The 16,596-nt window shown below is 36.8% G+C and overlaps 1 protein-coding gene across 3 annotated transcripts in view; it reads left to right on the forward strand.

Annotated features, from left to right (window-relative positions):
• Positions 1–14,962, forward strand: part of LOC107754503 (protein FAM196B-like) — an 18,853-nt gene extending 3,891 nt beyond the window's left edge. The window contains exons 2-4 of one of the 3 annotated variants that reach the window (XM_016570979.1): positions 7,193–8,754; positions 9,692–9,792; positions 14,105–14,962. In XM_016570979.1, the coding sequence (XP_016426465.1) occupies positions 7,409–8,754; positions 9,692–9,792; positions 14,105–14,466 (1,809 nt within the window). In that variant the 5' untranslated portion in view covers positions 7,193–7,408 and the 3' untranslated portion in view covers positions 14,467–14,962. The remainder of the gene's footprint in view (positions 1–7,192; positions 8,755–9,691; positions 9,793–14,104) is intronic. The other 2 variants (XM_016570981.1, XM_016570982.1) reach the window with 2 other exon arrangements.
• The last annotated feature ends 1,634 nt before the right edge of the window (positions 14,963–16,596 follow it).

The following is a 16,596-nucleotide window of genomic DNA, read 5'->3' on the forward strand; positions in this document are numbered from 1 at the left end:
TGTGTGTGTGTGTGTGTGTGTTTGTATGTATGTGTTTGTTAGTGTAATGGTTCTTCCACTAGGTTTCCTTGTGTGTGTGTGTGAGTTATGTGTGTAATATAACTGGCAGCGTTTTCCTCTTTCTGTGTGTCTCAGAGGTGCTGTACGCTCCGACTGGTTAATAGTGTAAATCAGAGGCTTAAACACACTCGTGTGTATCTCGCTTTGTAACATCTCCCAGAGCTTCGTTCAGTTTGATGCTCTGAATGACATCATACCCCAGAAAAGCATGAACCGCCAGCCAAACCAATCAAATCATTACAAAAAGAAGTTAAATAGACCACATTTGATGTAATTGTTGTTATTGGAATATTGGGAAAAAAAGAGTTCGATTTCTTCAAATCTCATTAGATCCCACCGAAAGCAGTTAAAGGCTCCGGATAATGAACAGACGACTGTCTGCTGGGAGTCACTGCACAGAATGAAGACAGACTTTACAAACTACATATTTCATTCAAACCGACACACCAGGTCCATCTCCACTCACTCTATATGCTCATCCTGCCTGCTGTTGGTTGTTTTGATTCATTTCTGTGCACACAGGGTTCAAAATAAACACCCGTGAATGACATTTGCTAATAAAAATTCGGCTCTGTTGAGTAAATAAAATGGAATTACCAACTAGCTGACCATTCAGTGAAGCAATGAGCATCATTAATACAGTCAAAACTCATTACCTTCAGGACTACATTCACAATTTACAACACGGACTTGAGCTCCTCACTGCTTTAATGAAACTGTTAACTCATAATAAAAATATTAAATGCATATATTTTCATGAAAACCTTATTTTATGAATCAAATTGACTGGTGTCCTTCCTCCACTATATGGTCTAGTGGTACGGTAAACTAAGAATTAACATGGAAGAAACTAAATTAAAATGAAGAGAAAAGAAGAAAAATATTTTTTTTAATGCAGTTTAGCTATAAAAGCAAATATTGTCAAGAAAAACATTTTGAAAAAAGTTTTAAAAGCTTTATAAGCTTTTAGTTTTAAAAGCTTTTAAGATTTATATTCTGAAAGAATGATAGATGAACAATACAACAAAACAATATATAAAACAAATGACAGACAGACAGACAGACAGACAGATAGATAGATAGATAGATAGATAGATAGATTTCACAGAACGCATAACCTGTGTTGAATTTCTCTGAATTACTATTCAGTAAATTTCTCTTCCTGTCATTCCAGTTCTGCTTCCTAATGCAAAATATATCAGGCAAAATATGGTTTTATGTCTGAGAGTAAATATTTATGGCCAGTAAACTTACTTTCTTTGCTCCAGTGGCAGGTTTGTCAAAAGCATAATATTTTGGAGGATACAATAGAGCAATATATAAAACAATAAATATCTAAAAAGATTAGACAGACAGACAGACAGACCGATATAGATAGATAGATAGATAGATAGATAGATAGATAGATATATCTTTGAATTACTATTCAGTAAATTCCTCTTCCTGTCATTCCAGTTCAGCTTCCTAATATATTCCTAATATAAGTTCAGCAAAAATAAATCAGGCAAAATATGGTTTTATGTCTGAGAGTAAATATTTATGGCCAGTAAACTTACTTTCTTTGCTCCAGTGGCAGGTTTGACAAAAGCATAATTTTTGGAAGGTGTGTGTGTTTTCAGGACAGTGTGGTGACGGGACGCTGCATCTGCGGCTCCTGAATATCGATCGCCGCACGCAGAGATGCCAGAGAGTATTTGATAAAGTGTGTGTGTGTGTGTGTGTGTGTGTGTGTGTGTGTGTGTGTGTGTGTGTGTGAATGATGACACAAGAGAGGCTCAGAAAGACAAAATCAAAGTCAGGAGTAACGGAGTGTGAAAGAGAAGAGAGAGGAGGAGTGCAGGGCTCGACCGGAGCTGATGAAGAGATCAACAGAGACTCTCAGTGTGTGTGTGTGTGTGTGTGTGTGTGTGTGCTGGAGAATGGAGGGATGAAAGTGGAACATCTAACTGTGTGCTGATGAACCGTAGCGAAGATCAACAAGAGACCTCAAGAACACAATACTCAAGGAGTGTGCGCGCGTGAGTGTGTGTGTGTAGAGACAAGGTGCCCTTACAGAAAAGCACTGTGTCTGTACCATAATGATGTATCAGATGATGTACACTATAATATCTTAAACTACACTGTAAAAAAAATGATTTTTCAAAGTTGTAAATAAAACAAAGATTATTGGAGTATGTTTTACAAGAAAATACTATATCAGTCTTTCTGCTTCAAAATTATATTTAATTCAAAGTGTTACTTACTGTTTCTTTGCAATCAATTTTGAAATTTACTAGCAATTTCTGGGTTAAAATTGTTTCTATAGCAAGTAAATTTAAATAAATGTAAAGTAAAAAAAAATCTGAATGACTACATTTGGTACCATGATGCTTAAAACTGAGTAGACCCAACAAGTTACAGTAAAGTAAGTATTTGGGTAAGCCAAAAAAAATAAAAAAATAAATAAAAATAAAAAATAAATATGAGTAATGTCAACTTTTTTAATTTGAATCCATTAAAATAGCAGTTAACTATTAGTTATTGCAGTACCCATTAGCAGTATTAAACACTAACAGATCTTCTCCAGTTAATTATGTGCAAAAACACACAAAAAAACACCTAATTTGAACATTTTCGCTCCTATTGCAGTCCGTTTCAAAGCATGATGGAAAAACTAGATTTCCTTTTCTTTGCGCGTAATTGGTAATTGTGTTTACATTTCAAGTTCTTGTTTAAAATGAACACTATTGATGTGAAATTATATATATATATATATATACAGTATAATTTCATATTTACCATTACTTTAAGGTACTGAATGTTTTCCATATATTATAGTATCTCAATGGTACAAGGTAATACTGTGTGAAATGTCAAAAAAACATGGTAATATCATGGTATACCATATGGGTATACATAACTCTTTGTTAATGACTGCCAATGAATGCAAAAGCACACCATGGTATTACCACAGTACTTTAATCTGATCCAATCCAAGGTCAAAAAGTGTCAAATCCAGCAGATCAATGAATCTAAATTCTTCTAAACACATCACAGAGCAAACAGCCGCCCTGCAGCCCACACTCCCTCTCCAGAGGATTCAGAGACGGCAGACATGAAAGACGAGAGGAGGAGATTTGGCTTCGGATGTCTCCAATAGTTTGTTCAAATGAAAATAATCCTAATGAACGTAATCTCTGGGATGCTCTAAGACAGTGTTTCCCAACCTTTTTTTAGTCACGGCACCCTTTGGAAATTTTAACAAATTTGTGGCACCCTACAAAATTAATTTTGTCACAATATTTGAATTTCTAACTTCGATATGATAATTTGAAAAGTATAGATATTCGGTACAACAGGGAAGAACTGCAGAATATAATGTCATACAGATATTTTTAATATTATAAAAAAAAAATTGTCCATTAATGGTGGCAATCAGTAGGCTAATTTCTAATGAAGAGACCAATTTATATGACAGTTTTTAATGTAGGCTTTTATGTAAACATTATGCAAAAATTTCGGTGCATCTCTAATTATTGGCGACATCAGAAATTGATATTATATAATAGATGCTTTTTTGAACATTTTAGCAATTTAAGAATATTAAAAAATGATTTTTTTTTACACGGCACCCCTGCTCTCGACAGACGGCACCCCAGGGTGCCGCGGCACCCCGGTTGGGAAACACTGCTCTAAGAAATGCAAATATTCAGTCAAATATTCCAAACTAACTTCAATTACTCTCATAATTAAACACACCGACGCTTTGTTCCTCATTAGGACTGTTGTGTGTGTGTGTGTGTGTGCGCACATGAAATAAATGAGTAGTGTTGTAATATAATGTTCATCTGTTAGAGGCTAATGGGGGTCATTAGCATTTTTGACCAATAATACTCTTTTCTCTCTCTCTCTCTCTCTCTCTCTCTCTCTCTCTCTCGCTCTCTCTCTCTCTCTCTCTCTCTCTCTCTCACACACACACACACACACACACACACAAAGCACTTTCCACAATGATAAAGAATCAAATACACTATTATTTACAGTGTAAAAACAAAAAAACAAATAAATTCAAAAGATGACCAGAATGCATTTTACAAGAAAATTCAGCATTTTTACTTCAAAATTTCACATTTAACTTCATTTAAATTTTAATGTGTTACTTGCTTCCTTTTCAATTTGTGAAATATACTAGCTATTTCTCAATTGAAATGGTTTCTACAGATTCTACACCTTTTTTCAGTGTAACTAATTTACACTTTTCATGAAAAGTAGGTCACTTTATACGGATCTAATGTCTGTCTAATAAGGGTTATTCTGGACTGTCCCTCTTCTAACTAATCTATAATGGCTTTTCATAAGCGGTTTTGGATTTAAGAGTAACTTTTAAATAAGTCATATAAGGTCTGTGGTTAATGTTATTTCAAGAGACTTTCACATTTCTTCTAAAACGTAAATTACACCTCATTTCAAGAGTGATTTATCATGCATATAAATTTACATTATTATGGCATTAGTTACAATGTACCAAACTTTTTTTTGAAAGCACAACCATTTTAAAATGTACATTTGAGGTCTTGAGAATGTTGTAGGAAAAAAACTGTAAATGTTCCTCAACTATAACACTACAATAAATTTTATTTAAAAAATTTGAATGTTTTATTTTTTTATATTTTCCATTTTGTTTTAATTTTAGTTAAAGGTTTAGGAATTTTGTGGCATGTTTTTCTCATTTTTAGTAGTTCTGGGTTTTATCTGTCTGCCTGTCTGTCTATACATACTGTATATTTTTATAAAATATTTTGTTCCGTTTTAGTTATTCAAGTTAAACTATATTAAAATAAGAAATGTTGCCTTGACAGCTAGTTGAAATATTTATTTTAATTTATTTACTTAAATTTTAATTTATATATTATTTCAGTTTTTTCAGTTATTTTATTTCAAGTAACTAAACTGTTTTTTTATGTACTATAATAACCCTGAGGCTAAAAACCTCATTTCGCTGACATTTGCTGATTATTCATTCATTCATTCATTCATAGTGTTTAAACTCTGGCCTGTTTTGTTAGAAAGTGCAAGTAACACACACACACACAGTTTTTGGGTCAAAGGAGACGGGAAGCTTTGAGACTGTCTCATAAAAGAAAAGAAGCTTAACAGAGAACAAGATACGAACTACAAGACACACAGAGAGCTTATCAAAGAGCAAAAGAAAGGAGGGAGAACACTTAAGACGAGGAGGAGATTACAGAGGAATAAAGTGATAATAATAGGCCCTTCAGGAAGAGAAGCAGCGAGAGAGAGTGAGACTTTAATCAGCTGCATTTGACATATGGGGGATTTTGTTAACCCTCATTAATATTCGTAATAGTCGTGTTGGGTTATTGGAGTCTCTGAGAAGGAGATGGACGTGAACTTTAAGAATGTCTCTTTGGTTTCTGTTGACTAGCATTCTTGATTACAGACACACACGTGTGAGAAAGTAACTCGGTTGTGGTGCTACTAACTATTCAAAAGTTTAGCTGTTTTAAAAAAAAACAAGTATCAAGTTGCTCCTTCCAAAGAGCATCATAATAAAACACGTTTTTGTCACATATTGCACACACAGCTTTACAATCATATGAAGTCAGTCAATATTATATGGAAGATGAAATAAATACATATTTTCATAAATATTTATAAATAATTATATAAATAAATACATGCAATAAATCACTAATTTAATGAGTACATTAGCAAATAAAATAAATATATTACTTTTTAAATAAATTAAATGTATACATTTATGAATTGTTTGAAAATTAAAATACAGTTTCCTAACTGGATCATTTATTTATTATGTGCATTTCTTTCTTTCTTTTTTTCAATAAATAAATAAATAAATGTCTTTATTTATTATTAATTTCTGCAAGTTCCATCCTACATCAATTCTTTTTAAAATGCAAAAAGACATTCCAAAGCTTGATTAATTTTATTGAATTGGTTCATTTGTATGGTATATTTAAACAAACCTTTCAAAATTAATTAATTGATTCATCTGTTACCTCAGTTATTCACATTGGTTTCTAGTTTTTTTTCTGTTTAAATACTGTTATAATGTGCACTCAGTAATTTTTTGCTTGACTTGCACTAGATCAAATGACCTGGACATACGAGACTGCATGGATGCATGACTACTCAAAAACTGTATTTACAATTACATTTTCCAATTGTAAAAATAGATTATTCACAGTTAGCCATGATTTATTTATTTTGTGTGCAAAAAAAAATCCAATAACAGAAAAAGATCAATTGAATAGTGCTACAGTCTACATGATTTAAATCTTTTTTTTTTCAAATTACTTTTCACTTCTTAGTGTAAAAAACTTTTATAATGAGAGTAAAATTACTGAGTGCACCTTTACTATCACCACCTTAATTGAAATCCTCTTGGTTTTGCACAAGATAATACTACTCTGAATGAAATCATCTGATAACAGCCTCTTAAACAGCTTCAATGCAATTAGCTACTTTTTTGTTGGTGCAGATCAAGAGCGCAGCTTTAAAGGAACACTCCACTATTTTTAAAAATAGGCTCATTTTCCAACTCCCATAAGAGTTAAAGTTTTACCGTTTTCGAATCCATTCAGCCGATCTCCGGGTCTGGCGTAGCACTTTTAGCTGTAGCTTAGCGCGAGATGCTAACGGTCTAATCAGATTCAATGATCTATGCTAAGCTACAGCTAAAATTGTTACGCCAGACCCGGAGATCGGTAAAACTCAACTGTTTAACTCTAGGGGAGTTGGTAAATTAGCCTATTTTCAAAAATAGTGGAGTGTTCCTTTAAAGGGACATTTAAAGGGACAGTTCACGAAAAATGAAAATTCTCTCATCATTTACTCAACCTTAAGTTGTTACAAACTTGAGTTTCTTTCTTCTGTTGAGTACAAAAAAGACACTTTGAAGAGTGTTGGTAACTAAACAGCTGACTGTAGCCAATGATTCCATAATACTTTTTTTATACAGTGTAAGTCAATGGCTACCGTCAACTGTTTGGATACCAACATTCTTCAAAATATCTTCTTTTGTGGGTGAACTATCCCTTTAATGACTGTAATTTATGAGTAGCACATGCACAGTCTAATATCTTTTACACACATATTTCTTCTTTCTCAGACAGGCAAACAACGAATTTGAAGACTTAGACACTGGATTGATGGCAAGACGGATGTGAAAACGGATTTCTGACCAATGCGATCACTTGCTGTGGAATATACAACTTCCCAAAACACACCAAGGAATAATCATCTTTGTTTTAGATAGTATGCTTATAAACGAAGGCCACGCCCCCTCCAGCTCCTCCTCAGGGGGCTGAGCCAATCAGCAGAGGTCATGGGCCGACGGGCAGCTGACACATCCAATGCGGTGCCGGCACTGGAGGTGCCTCTAGCTGGTGGTCGGGCTGTCCTGTCTCAGAAATGGGGCCCTCTGTGCAGCGTTGGCGTCCAAACGTCGCCGGGTCTCCGCTCGCTTCCGTCATTGAAGAAGAGGACTCAAACAGTCAGTACGGCCAACGGACCGCCTGCCGAAACCATGTCGCTAGACCGGGTGAGGCGTTGTGAAGTCAATGGAAGGCATGTCGTCAAGGCAGCATCCAGGAACCATGTGGCACAGGACAGGACGTCCCAGGAGAGCGAGGTGTACTGTCAAATCAAAGCCGATCCAAACCAATCTGGGCAAAGAGGGAGTTTAAAAAGAACCCCTCGATACGTTAACGGAAGTATTGTTGCACCCGAGGTGGTGGGCGGAGTTTGTAGCGAAGGGGCGGAGCCTGAAGAAGCAAGGCGGCAGAGCCAAACAATGACACGTGAATGTAGGCGGGGTCAGTCGCTGAAAGGGGAGGCGGCCAGGCCAGCCACCGGCTCGTACAACACGCCCCCTCGCCCATGTCGCGTGATGACGTCATCGCCCAGACTGTGCACCAGCTGTGGGCGGAGACAGTCTCAAGCCCCTCCCTGCATGGCACCCGCTTGTCGCAAACGAGCCGCCAGTCAGGTTCAAACGAGCATGACGCTTCCGACACCGCCGAGGAAAAGCTGTTCACCTCGCTTGCAGAAAAGAAACTCAACGGTTGGACAGCCAATGTATGCGCAAATTCCCAATCACACTACGCAAAACGCATGCTCCACCCCTTCACAATCCAACAAAAAAGATGTGAAAACAGAGGCATCGACACAGTTTGAAAAACCCAATAATGACTCGACGACGCACAAAACACAACACACGCAAACACGAGTCAAAACAGAATCAACCGCACAACATGCATCACAAGATGCAAAGGACATGTGTGCGACTACGCAAACGCACAAATCTGCCACGTCTAAACCGATTGGCTGTGAGTCCCAAGCCACGCCCACTCTTCTACCCAAGAAAGACTTGAAACCAATACAGGTCAAATGTAAACCAGCACCTCCAGAGCTTCTGATTGGCTCAGGGGCGGAGCCTAAACCACAAACCCCACCCCCTCCTCCATCAGAACCTAAAACTGAGACGGAAACGGACTCTAAAGACACCCACCCACCTCCAACAGACGATATCCCACAATGCAACGGTGCACCTGGCGTTCTACATGGACTGCTGCAGAATGTAGAAGAAAACCTGCTGTATAATCAGGAAAAGATCAAAGTTCTTCTCAATGTCATTCAGGATCTGGAGAGGAACAAGGCAATGAGTGAAGGGTGAGTGAGAGTGAGAGATTAAGGCTCTGGAGTTCATGAAAGCGTGTTTGATTTGTGATTCCACACTTCCATCATCCCATAATTCCCCTGGTAACTGATGCATCCTGCGGCAACGCCTTGGGAATCTCGATCATCAATGGGACATCGACCCCCTACCGCTCCCAAACTCTCTTTCTCTCTCCTTCTCATCTGATGGCTTACTTTCTGTCTCATCTTTACTGCTACACCTCCTAACGCATTTACACCCTTTCTCTTAATCTCTTAAGAGTTTCCCTCTCTTTTTTCTCCTCCATCCACACACACACGGTTTCGTCAAAACTCTGCTTTGATTCAAACCTCAGATCTCTCAAGATCGATCAGGAAAGTGACTGTGTTGTATGTTTTCAAGTGTTCATTTTCATTACATATTCAAGGACATTCAATAGAGGTCTGTATGCCTGTGGGATTCCCACTGGCCTTGATTTTATTGGTTGTGACACAAGACTACATTTCTGAGTTGTAGAAAAACTCTAGTTTCTATATGCAGATTAAGTTTCAAGAGTTTTTTGAATTACAAAATAGGACTGGAACAACATTCCAGCACTTTCAATTAATTGGAAAATAAATATCAGACGATATAAGCGTCTGCTAAATGCATAAACTATTATTAATTATTACATTATATATATATATATATATATATATATATTAAAATGTACATAAACTGGACTGAAACCTTTAACAACTAAAACACAGGCTACAATAAGAGCATCTCTTGTGACATTACTGAAAAGAAGACTCTTCTTTGTAATACCTGGAAATAACAAATAAAAACGCAGACATGTGTAGGAAGAAACTCATTGTGGGTGGAAGTGGGATGGAAAAGCACAGACCTCTAATTCAATGTTCTGTGTGTGAATCACATGCTTAAAGTGTGTGTGTGTGTGTGTGTGTGTAGGTCTTCATACTTTCTTGTTTTTTCAGGCGTTGTTCTTACAGAACAGGTCAGGACATCAACAACTGCTCAACCTGCCAGAAAACAGCCTGCATTATATACAGGTAAACATCACCCCAGCAGTCCACTTATGTCTATCATGTCACATTTTAGCCTTTTATGACCATTTTCCTCCCTGTCCATGCCTTACAATTAAACAGGCTGATTCTGCTACTGTACTATATGCAAATGACCTCTGCTGTGAATGGCTAACCTTAACATTAACAACAGATATGGTACGAGTACTCAGAACTGACGCAAACATGCAAAACATATTAATTGCATGACTTTTATCAACATCAAGCATTTCACACTTATCAAAGCCCAGCAACAACCACATGCAAAAATGCCAAATTGGAGCCTTTTATAATTTTGTGATTTCCTTTGGAGTGGCGTTTTTGCTATTATGATGGTTATAGGCTGACAAAACCTCACTTTACACGGTGACTCTTCAGACTTTCAGCAACAGCGCTCAATGCTGCACAGAGAGCATTAACGGGTGTCACACAGGACATGCTGTGCTAAAAAACAGGTCGACAGTGACTGAATAGAGCAGAACACTGGAGTCTAAAAGCCATGTTAAAAATGCAGCACTCGTGCAGAGAGATGCAATGCAACATCTGAGACATCTGTCTGATGCAGATGTACTGTACATAGTATAGATCAACTATAGTATGTTGAAGGCATGTAGTAGATTGTGTGTGACAGGTTTATCAGCAACATTTTGATCATGTTGATCATTTAGAGTTAAACAAAAACAGGGTTAAAACTCTACTCAAAAGAGCAAGAAAATCCATTTTCCATGACCCATTTAAAATATTATAAATCGTGTGGAGAGCCACATCTGAGTTATGTGTCTTCTGGGGGGCAGAAACAGACAGAAATTCACCAGGAAAACATGAGAATGATTTAAGAGTTGCATCAATATCCTACAGCAGATAAAAACATCCGACGGTCAGCAGAAACATATGAGCATCTCCTCTACTCAGAGGAAACAAGACTGTTTCAGTCTTAATTGGTGCCTCTTGCTAAATCAAGCATCATTATTACTATTTATCATAGACTCAGAAAAAAGGAGAAATCTTTAAGCAGGCAGTTAAATAGATGAGTGTGTGCTTTTGTAGGTGTGTGATGTATTTATTAGAGTCAGCTGTTTGTATGTTTGTTATAATCAAGGGACAGTGAGCTCAAGCTCCCATTCAACTGTAATGAAGCCCTGAGGGACACACACACACACATACACACACAAACACACATATCATAAAGCCAGAGAAAACTGTGAACTTGTGCGATATCCCTCCTGTCACACAAACACACACACATACGAAATTCCCTCGACTCCGTTATCTCTCTTCCTTTCTTTCCTGTTGGGATAAACAGGATCATTATTCCCGTACTATGAAGAGCTAATCGCACACTAATACATGTTTCCAGCACTCACACTGAGGTAAAGCCTCGGGAATCAATTAAGAGAGATGGATTTCCTATTGAAGTTAAATCTCATGACAATACAGTCGAGAAAAGCCAGGAACACACACACACATACAGAGGTTCTGTTGCAAATGCTGTCAAGCTGCTTTGCTGTCTACATAGGCAACTTCCTTCTAAGGCAGCATCCTAACTGAAGTGACTGATTCGGAGCACACTAAATAGGCAGAAACTCTGTGTCATACAAATAGTGCTCCTCATATGAAATGCACAGTAGGCTTGACAAGTGTCTTTAATCTGCTCGATCAAGCATGCATGCATTTATTTGTTCATGCATTTGTTAATTTGATCATGCATACATATATTTGTATAAGCATCCATTCAGTTATATTCATTCATTTGCTTATGAGTTCATGCATTCATTCATTCATGCATTTATGCTTTCATTCATTAGTTTATATGCTTATACATTCATTCATGCATGGATAAATTTGTTCATGCATGCATTCATGTGTGCATTCATTTATTTGCTTATGCATTCATGCATTCGTTCATGTGTTTGGTCATGCATTCAAGCATTCATTTATTAGTTTAAGCGTTCATGCATTCATGCATCCAATTATGTTTTTGTTTATGCATTTTTTTGCAATTGTGCATTCATTCATGCATTTGTTTATGCGTTCATACATTCATTCATGCATTCATTAATTTGATCGTGCATGCATATATTTGTTCATGCATGAATAAATTTGCTCATGCATGCATTCCTGTGTGCATGCATTTGTTAATGCATTCATTAATTTGCTTGTGTGTTCATGCATTCATTCATTAGTTGATGCATTCATGCATTCATTTATGCTGTCATTCATGCATTTGTGCATTCATTCATGCGTTCATTTATTAGGTTATGTGTTTATGCATCCATTCATTAATAAAGGGTGCATTAAAGCTAACATTTCAACCTTTATACTAGAAATAATGTTCCAAATTCAGAACAGTTTTTACTGTACCAATATTTTTTATGGACACTTGAACTTTGCATTTATAGCCTAAATGACTTGGCTCATTTCAAATGCAATAAGCAACATCTGCTAACACCCTGCTCAAGGGTTCATTAAAAAAAGATTGGTACCATATAAAAAAAGTTGAAAACTTGGATTTTTGTTAAACCATTACATCTAGAATGAAGCCTGAAATGTTAGCTTAAATGCACCCTATATAGTGGTCGAGAAAGAAGCATTTCTGCTTGTTCCGCTGTGTTGTTAAATTAGATTTGCGATTTAAATTTTGTTGTGTTGTGCACTACAGGGCCACCACATCAGACACAAAACTTCATAATAAAATCACACTACAGTAACTTTAAACAATGTATTTAAGACAAAGCAAAAAGTAGATCTCCTGTCTGTTTCAGTGAAGACAGGTCAATATCCAAAACTGTTAGTCAAGATTATGAAAATGGAAAAAAGACAAACTGCAAATCTCTTTTGATATTCTGAAGAACTCTCTTTCCTCAAAAGATCCGTTCATCACAAATTCTGCTTCCATACTTCTTTATCTCTCTCCTTCTCCGTGACTTGATGCCTCGTCCTCAAGGGACGAAGAAAATTTGAGATGGGCTTGGTTATAATGCTCTTTACAAAACAGAAATGCACACTCTTCTTCAACATTTTCTTTGCCCGTGCAAAGCTCAGGTGGCTGCTCAGCAGTTACAAGCCCGAAACAAATGATCCTCTCAATGAATCATTTATGTCTTTAGGATGCAACATCAAAAGTGAAAGGCATTTAATAAAAGATTTCTATTTCAAATAAATGATGTTCTTTTGAACTTTGTATTCATCAAGGAATCCTGAAAAATCTAATGTATCATGGTTTGCAGAAAAAAACTGTTTTCAACATTAATAATAATAATAATAAGTGTTTCTTAGGCAGTGAATCAGCATATTATAGAATGAAAACTGAAGTAATGATGCTTTTTGCTACATTTATATTTATATTTTACATTATGACCTTAAAAACAACAAGAAATTACATTCACAATGTATTTAACTTATGTAACATTGTTTTGTTTTTTTTGCTTTTTTACTCTTGCTTTCTCATTTTTCTCATCAAAAAAATAAATAAATAAAAAAATACTCATCCTCAGGCCATTCAAGATGAAGATGAGTTTGTTTCTTCATTGGAACAGATTTGGAGAATTTGTAGCATTACATCACTTGCTCAGCAATGGATCCTCTGCAGTGAATGGGTGCCGTCAGAATGAGAGTCCAAACAGCTGATAAACACATCACAATAATCCACAAGTAATTGACACCATTCCAGTCCAGTCATGTCTTGTGACTTGAAAAGTTGTGTTTGTAAGCAACAAATACATCATTACGATGTTTTATGAATCCTCTATCCATAATATTGCTTCCTCTAGTGAAAAAGTCATCTCGCCGGAATCATGAGGGAAATATGCACAGATGGAGCACAAAAACAGTCTAAAACAGTTCTAAACAAACATGTTGGTGGATTTTGATGTGAGAGACAACAGATTAACTTTTTCACTGAAGGAAGCGTTATTATGGAGTATGGACTCATATTTTAGCCAGAATAAACTGTTTAAAGTTTGTTTCTTTGTTTCAACACATAGCTTTTGGCTTCACAAGACATTAATTGATGGACTGGAGTGGTGTGGATTACTTGTGGATTATTGTGATGTTTTTAACAGCTGTTTGAACTCTCATTCTGACGGCACCCATTCACTGCAGAGGATCCATTGGTGAGCAAGTGATGCAATGCTACATTTCTCCAAATCTGTTCCCATGAAGAACCCAACTCATGTACATCTTGGATGGTCTGAAGGGGAGTACATTTTCAGCAAATTTCAGTAATATGTGCATCTTTCAATGCATAATTGCTTTTTTTTTATAATTCATTTTTTCCTAATATCTATTTCTGTATTTCTAGTGTGGAGCACGACTTCCGTGTGCAGGAGGGACGATTTCAAAGCATTCTGGAAGCCTTGGATGAAGCAGAGTACGATGTTCCCGCCCCCATCCCAAAGCCCGCACACATACGTCCTCGAACCAAGAGCCGCGTCAAGAAACTGCGAAAGAAGTGTTTCTGGTGGCTGTAGAGAACTACCGCAGCTTAGATTGCCACAGAAATTCATAATTAAGTGTGTTTGCATTCATGGAAAATGCCACCAGCATCACCGCTGTGGTTATGATGTCGAAAAACCAAATTTATGGACGTATATGCTTCATAACACAGTCCAGGATAAAGGATTTGCTAAAAACATTACTCATACTGAACGGATTATGCTTTGAAATAATTGTTACATTGTGGCAAACGTCTCAAAGCCACGGCTGAACCAAAAGCTCATCTGACATCCTGAAAACTTGAGGATAATTTAAAACCCAAGGAGACCCACAAGACCTTGCATCTAACCAGTCAATAAATCCCCTTCATAGTGTCTGACTGAGGCAGAACGCAGTCGATATTCCTCTTTACGCTGATGGACGGAGTGTTATCCTGATGGAGATTCTCTGTCTCATCTCCTCGTCAACGTTCTCTGACCTTTGTGTGTGGATGGCTTTCGTCCCCGACTAATGAATGTCTAGCGCTCTGTTCCCAAACCTAGCGATCTGCCTACCTACACAGCATTTTAAGTAACCGGTAGTTGAGCTCCCCATGCCATTAGGCCGTCTTATAAGATGCAACCACACTGCATTGTCCTTAATGGAAAAATCCAAGTTCTTACACTTACTGCTTAAACAAATAGTTCACCCAAAAATGGAAATTTGCTGAAAATAAACTCACCCTCAGGCCATTCAAGATGTAGATGAGTTTGTTTCTTCATTGGAACAGATTTTGAGATATGTAGCATTACATCACTTGCTCACTAATGGATCCTCTGCAGTGAATGGGTGCCGTCAGAATGAGAGTCCAAACTCTGGCTGATAAAAACATCACAATAATCCACAAGTAATCCACACCACTGCAGTCCATCAATCAATGTCTTGTGAAGTGATTAAGATGTTTTTAACTTCAAACTGTTGCTTTTGGCCAAAATACGAGTCCAGAATCCATAATAACGCTTCCTCCAGTGAAATAGTCCTTCCAACTCTCCTCTCACGTCAAAATCTACACACACATTTGTTAACTTTTTTGGACAATTTTCACTTGTAAACGGTGCTTTATCTGTGCATATTTCTCTCCTCATTCAGACGAGACTACTTTTTTACTGGAGAAAGCATTATTATAGATTATGGACTCATATTTTGGCCGGAAGCAACAGTTTGAAGTTAAAAACTTCTTAAAAATGGATTAATTTCACACAAACATGCAGCTTTTCACTTGACAAGACATTAACTGATGGACTGGAGTGGTGTGGATTACTTGTGGATTATTGTGATGTTTTTATCAGCTGTTTGGAATCTCATTCTGACGGCACCCATTCACTGCAGAGGATCCATTGGTGAGCAAGTGATATAAGGCTACATTTCTCCCAATCTGTTCTGATGAAGAAACAAACTCATCTACATCTTGGATATTCAGAGAGTGCATAACACCAAAATGGCAGCATCTCCAGCTTTACTCACGATGAAAGAAAAAATAATTAATCACTACATTAATTTACCTCCATATTCTCAGTGAATGTGCATCAGGAAACTTAACAAAACAATAGTAAAGATAATATATGTCTAGAGGTACAGCAGCTGTTGTTTGCCAGTAATTGAAGCTGCTGCCAGTTTTAGCCAGAGTTTTCATTAAATTGTGAGTTTCTGACTTGTCATTTGGAAGTTCGACAAAAACATGGGCAGGTTTTACTACTTGGAGACTGGTAATTATGGTCATTTCACCATGACATGAAAGTCCTATTAATGCAACATGGATGCAACCGCTAATTTCCTCACAAACCCGTAAGACTGAATTTAAAGTGTAAATGTTTGATGTTCTCCCAGACATTGTAGCTTTAATGTTTAGATTCATTATGAATTCACAAACACTGATACATTTTTCTCTATCATTCACACCTTCTCACATACAGCTTCCTAGAGTACGAACACACACGCTGGTTCAAACGCACGTCTTCCACTCCGTATCTGTCCTGTATTCATGTCCAGACTTGAAAATATACAGTATATACATATAAATATATAAAATAACAAATATTATAATCAATGTATTTTTATACGCCGATATTCTGATAGTCTAAGACTACATTTCCCACAGTGCACTTCTTCTTCCTCCCTCCACTTGTTTGTAATTGAGATATTTAAGATGACGTCAATAAAATCGTGTATTTTAATGCAGTAAATGTTTCTGGTCTGGTCTGGCCTTTGTTTGCATTATTAACTAAGTATGAGCAATAATAATAGCGATATTTGACTTAAAAGAGAGAAAAGGACAATGAAAGGAGATGATCTAGTGGTTTAAACTCACGATGAGAGCGT

The sequence above is a fragment of the Sinocyclocheilus rhinocerous genome, unplaced genomic scaffold (genome assembly GCF_001515625.1).
Source record: "Sinocyclocheilus rhinocerous isolate Xijiao unplaced genomic scaffold, SAMN03320098_v1.1 scaffold50, whole genome shotgun sequence".
Classification (NCBI taxonomy): domain Eukaryota; kingdom Metazoa; phylum Chordata; class Actinopteri; order Cypriniformes; family Cyprinidae; genus Sinocyclocheilus; species Sinocyclocheilus rhinocerous.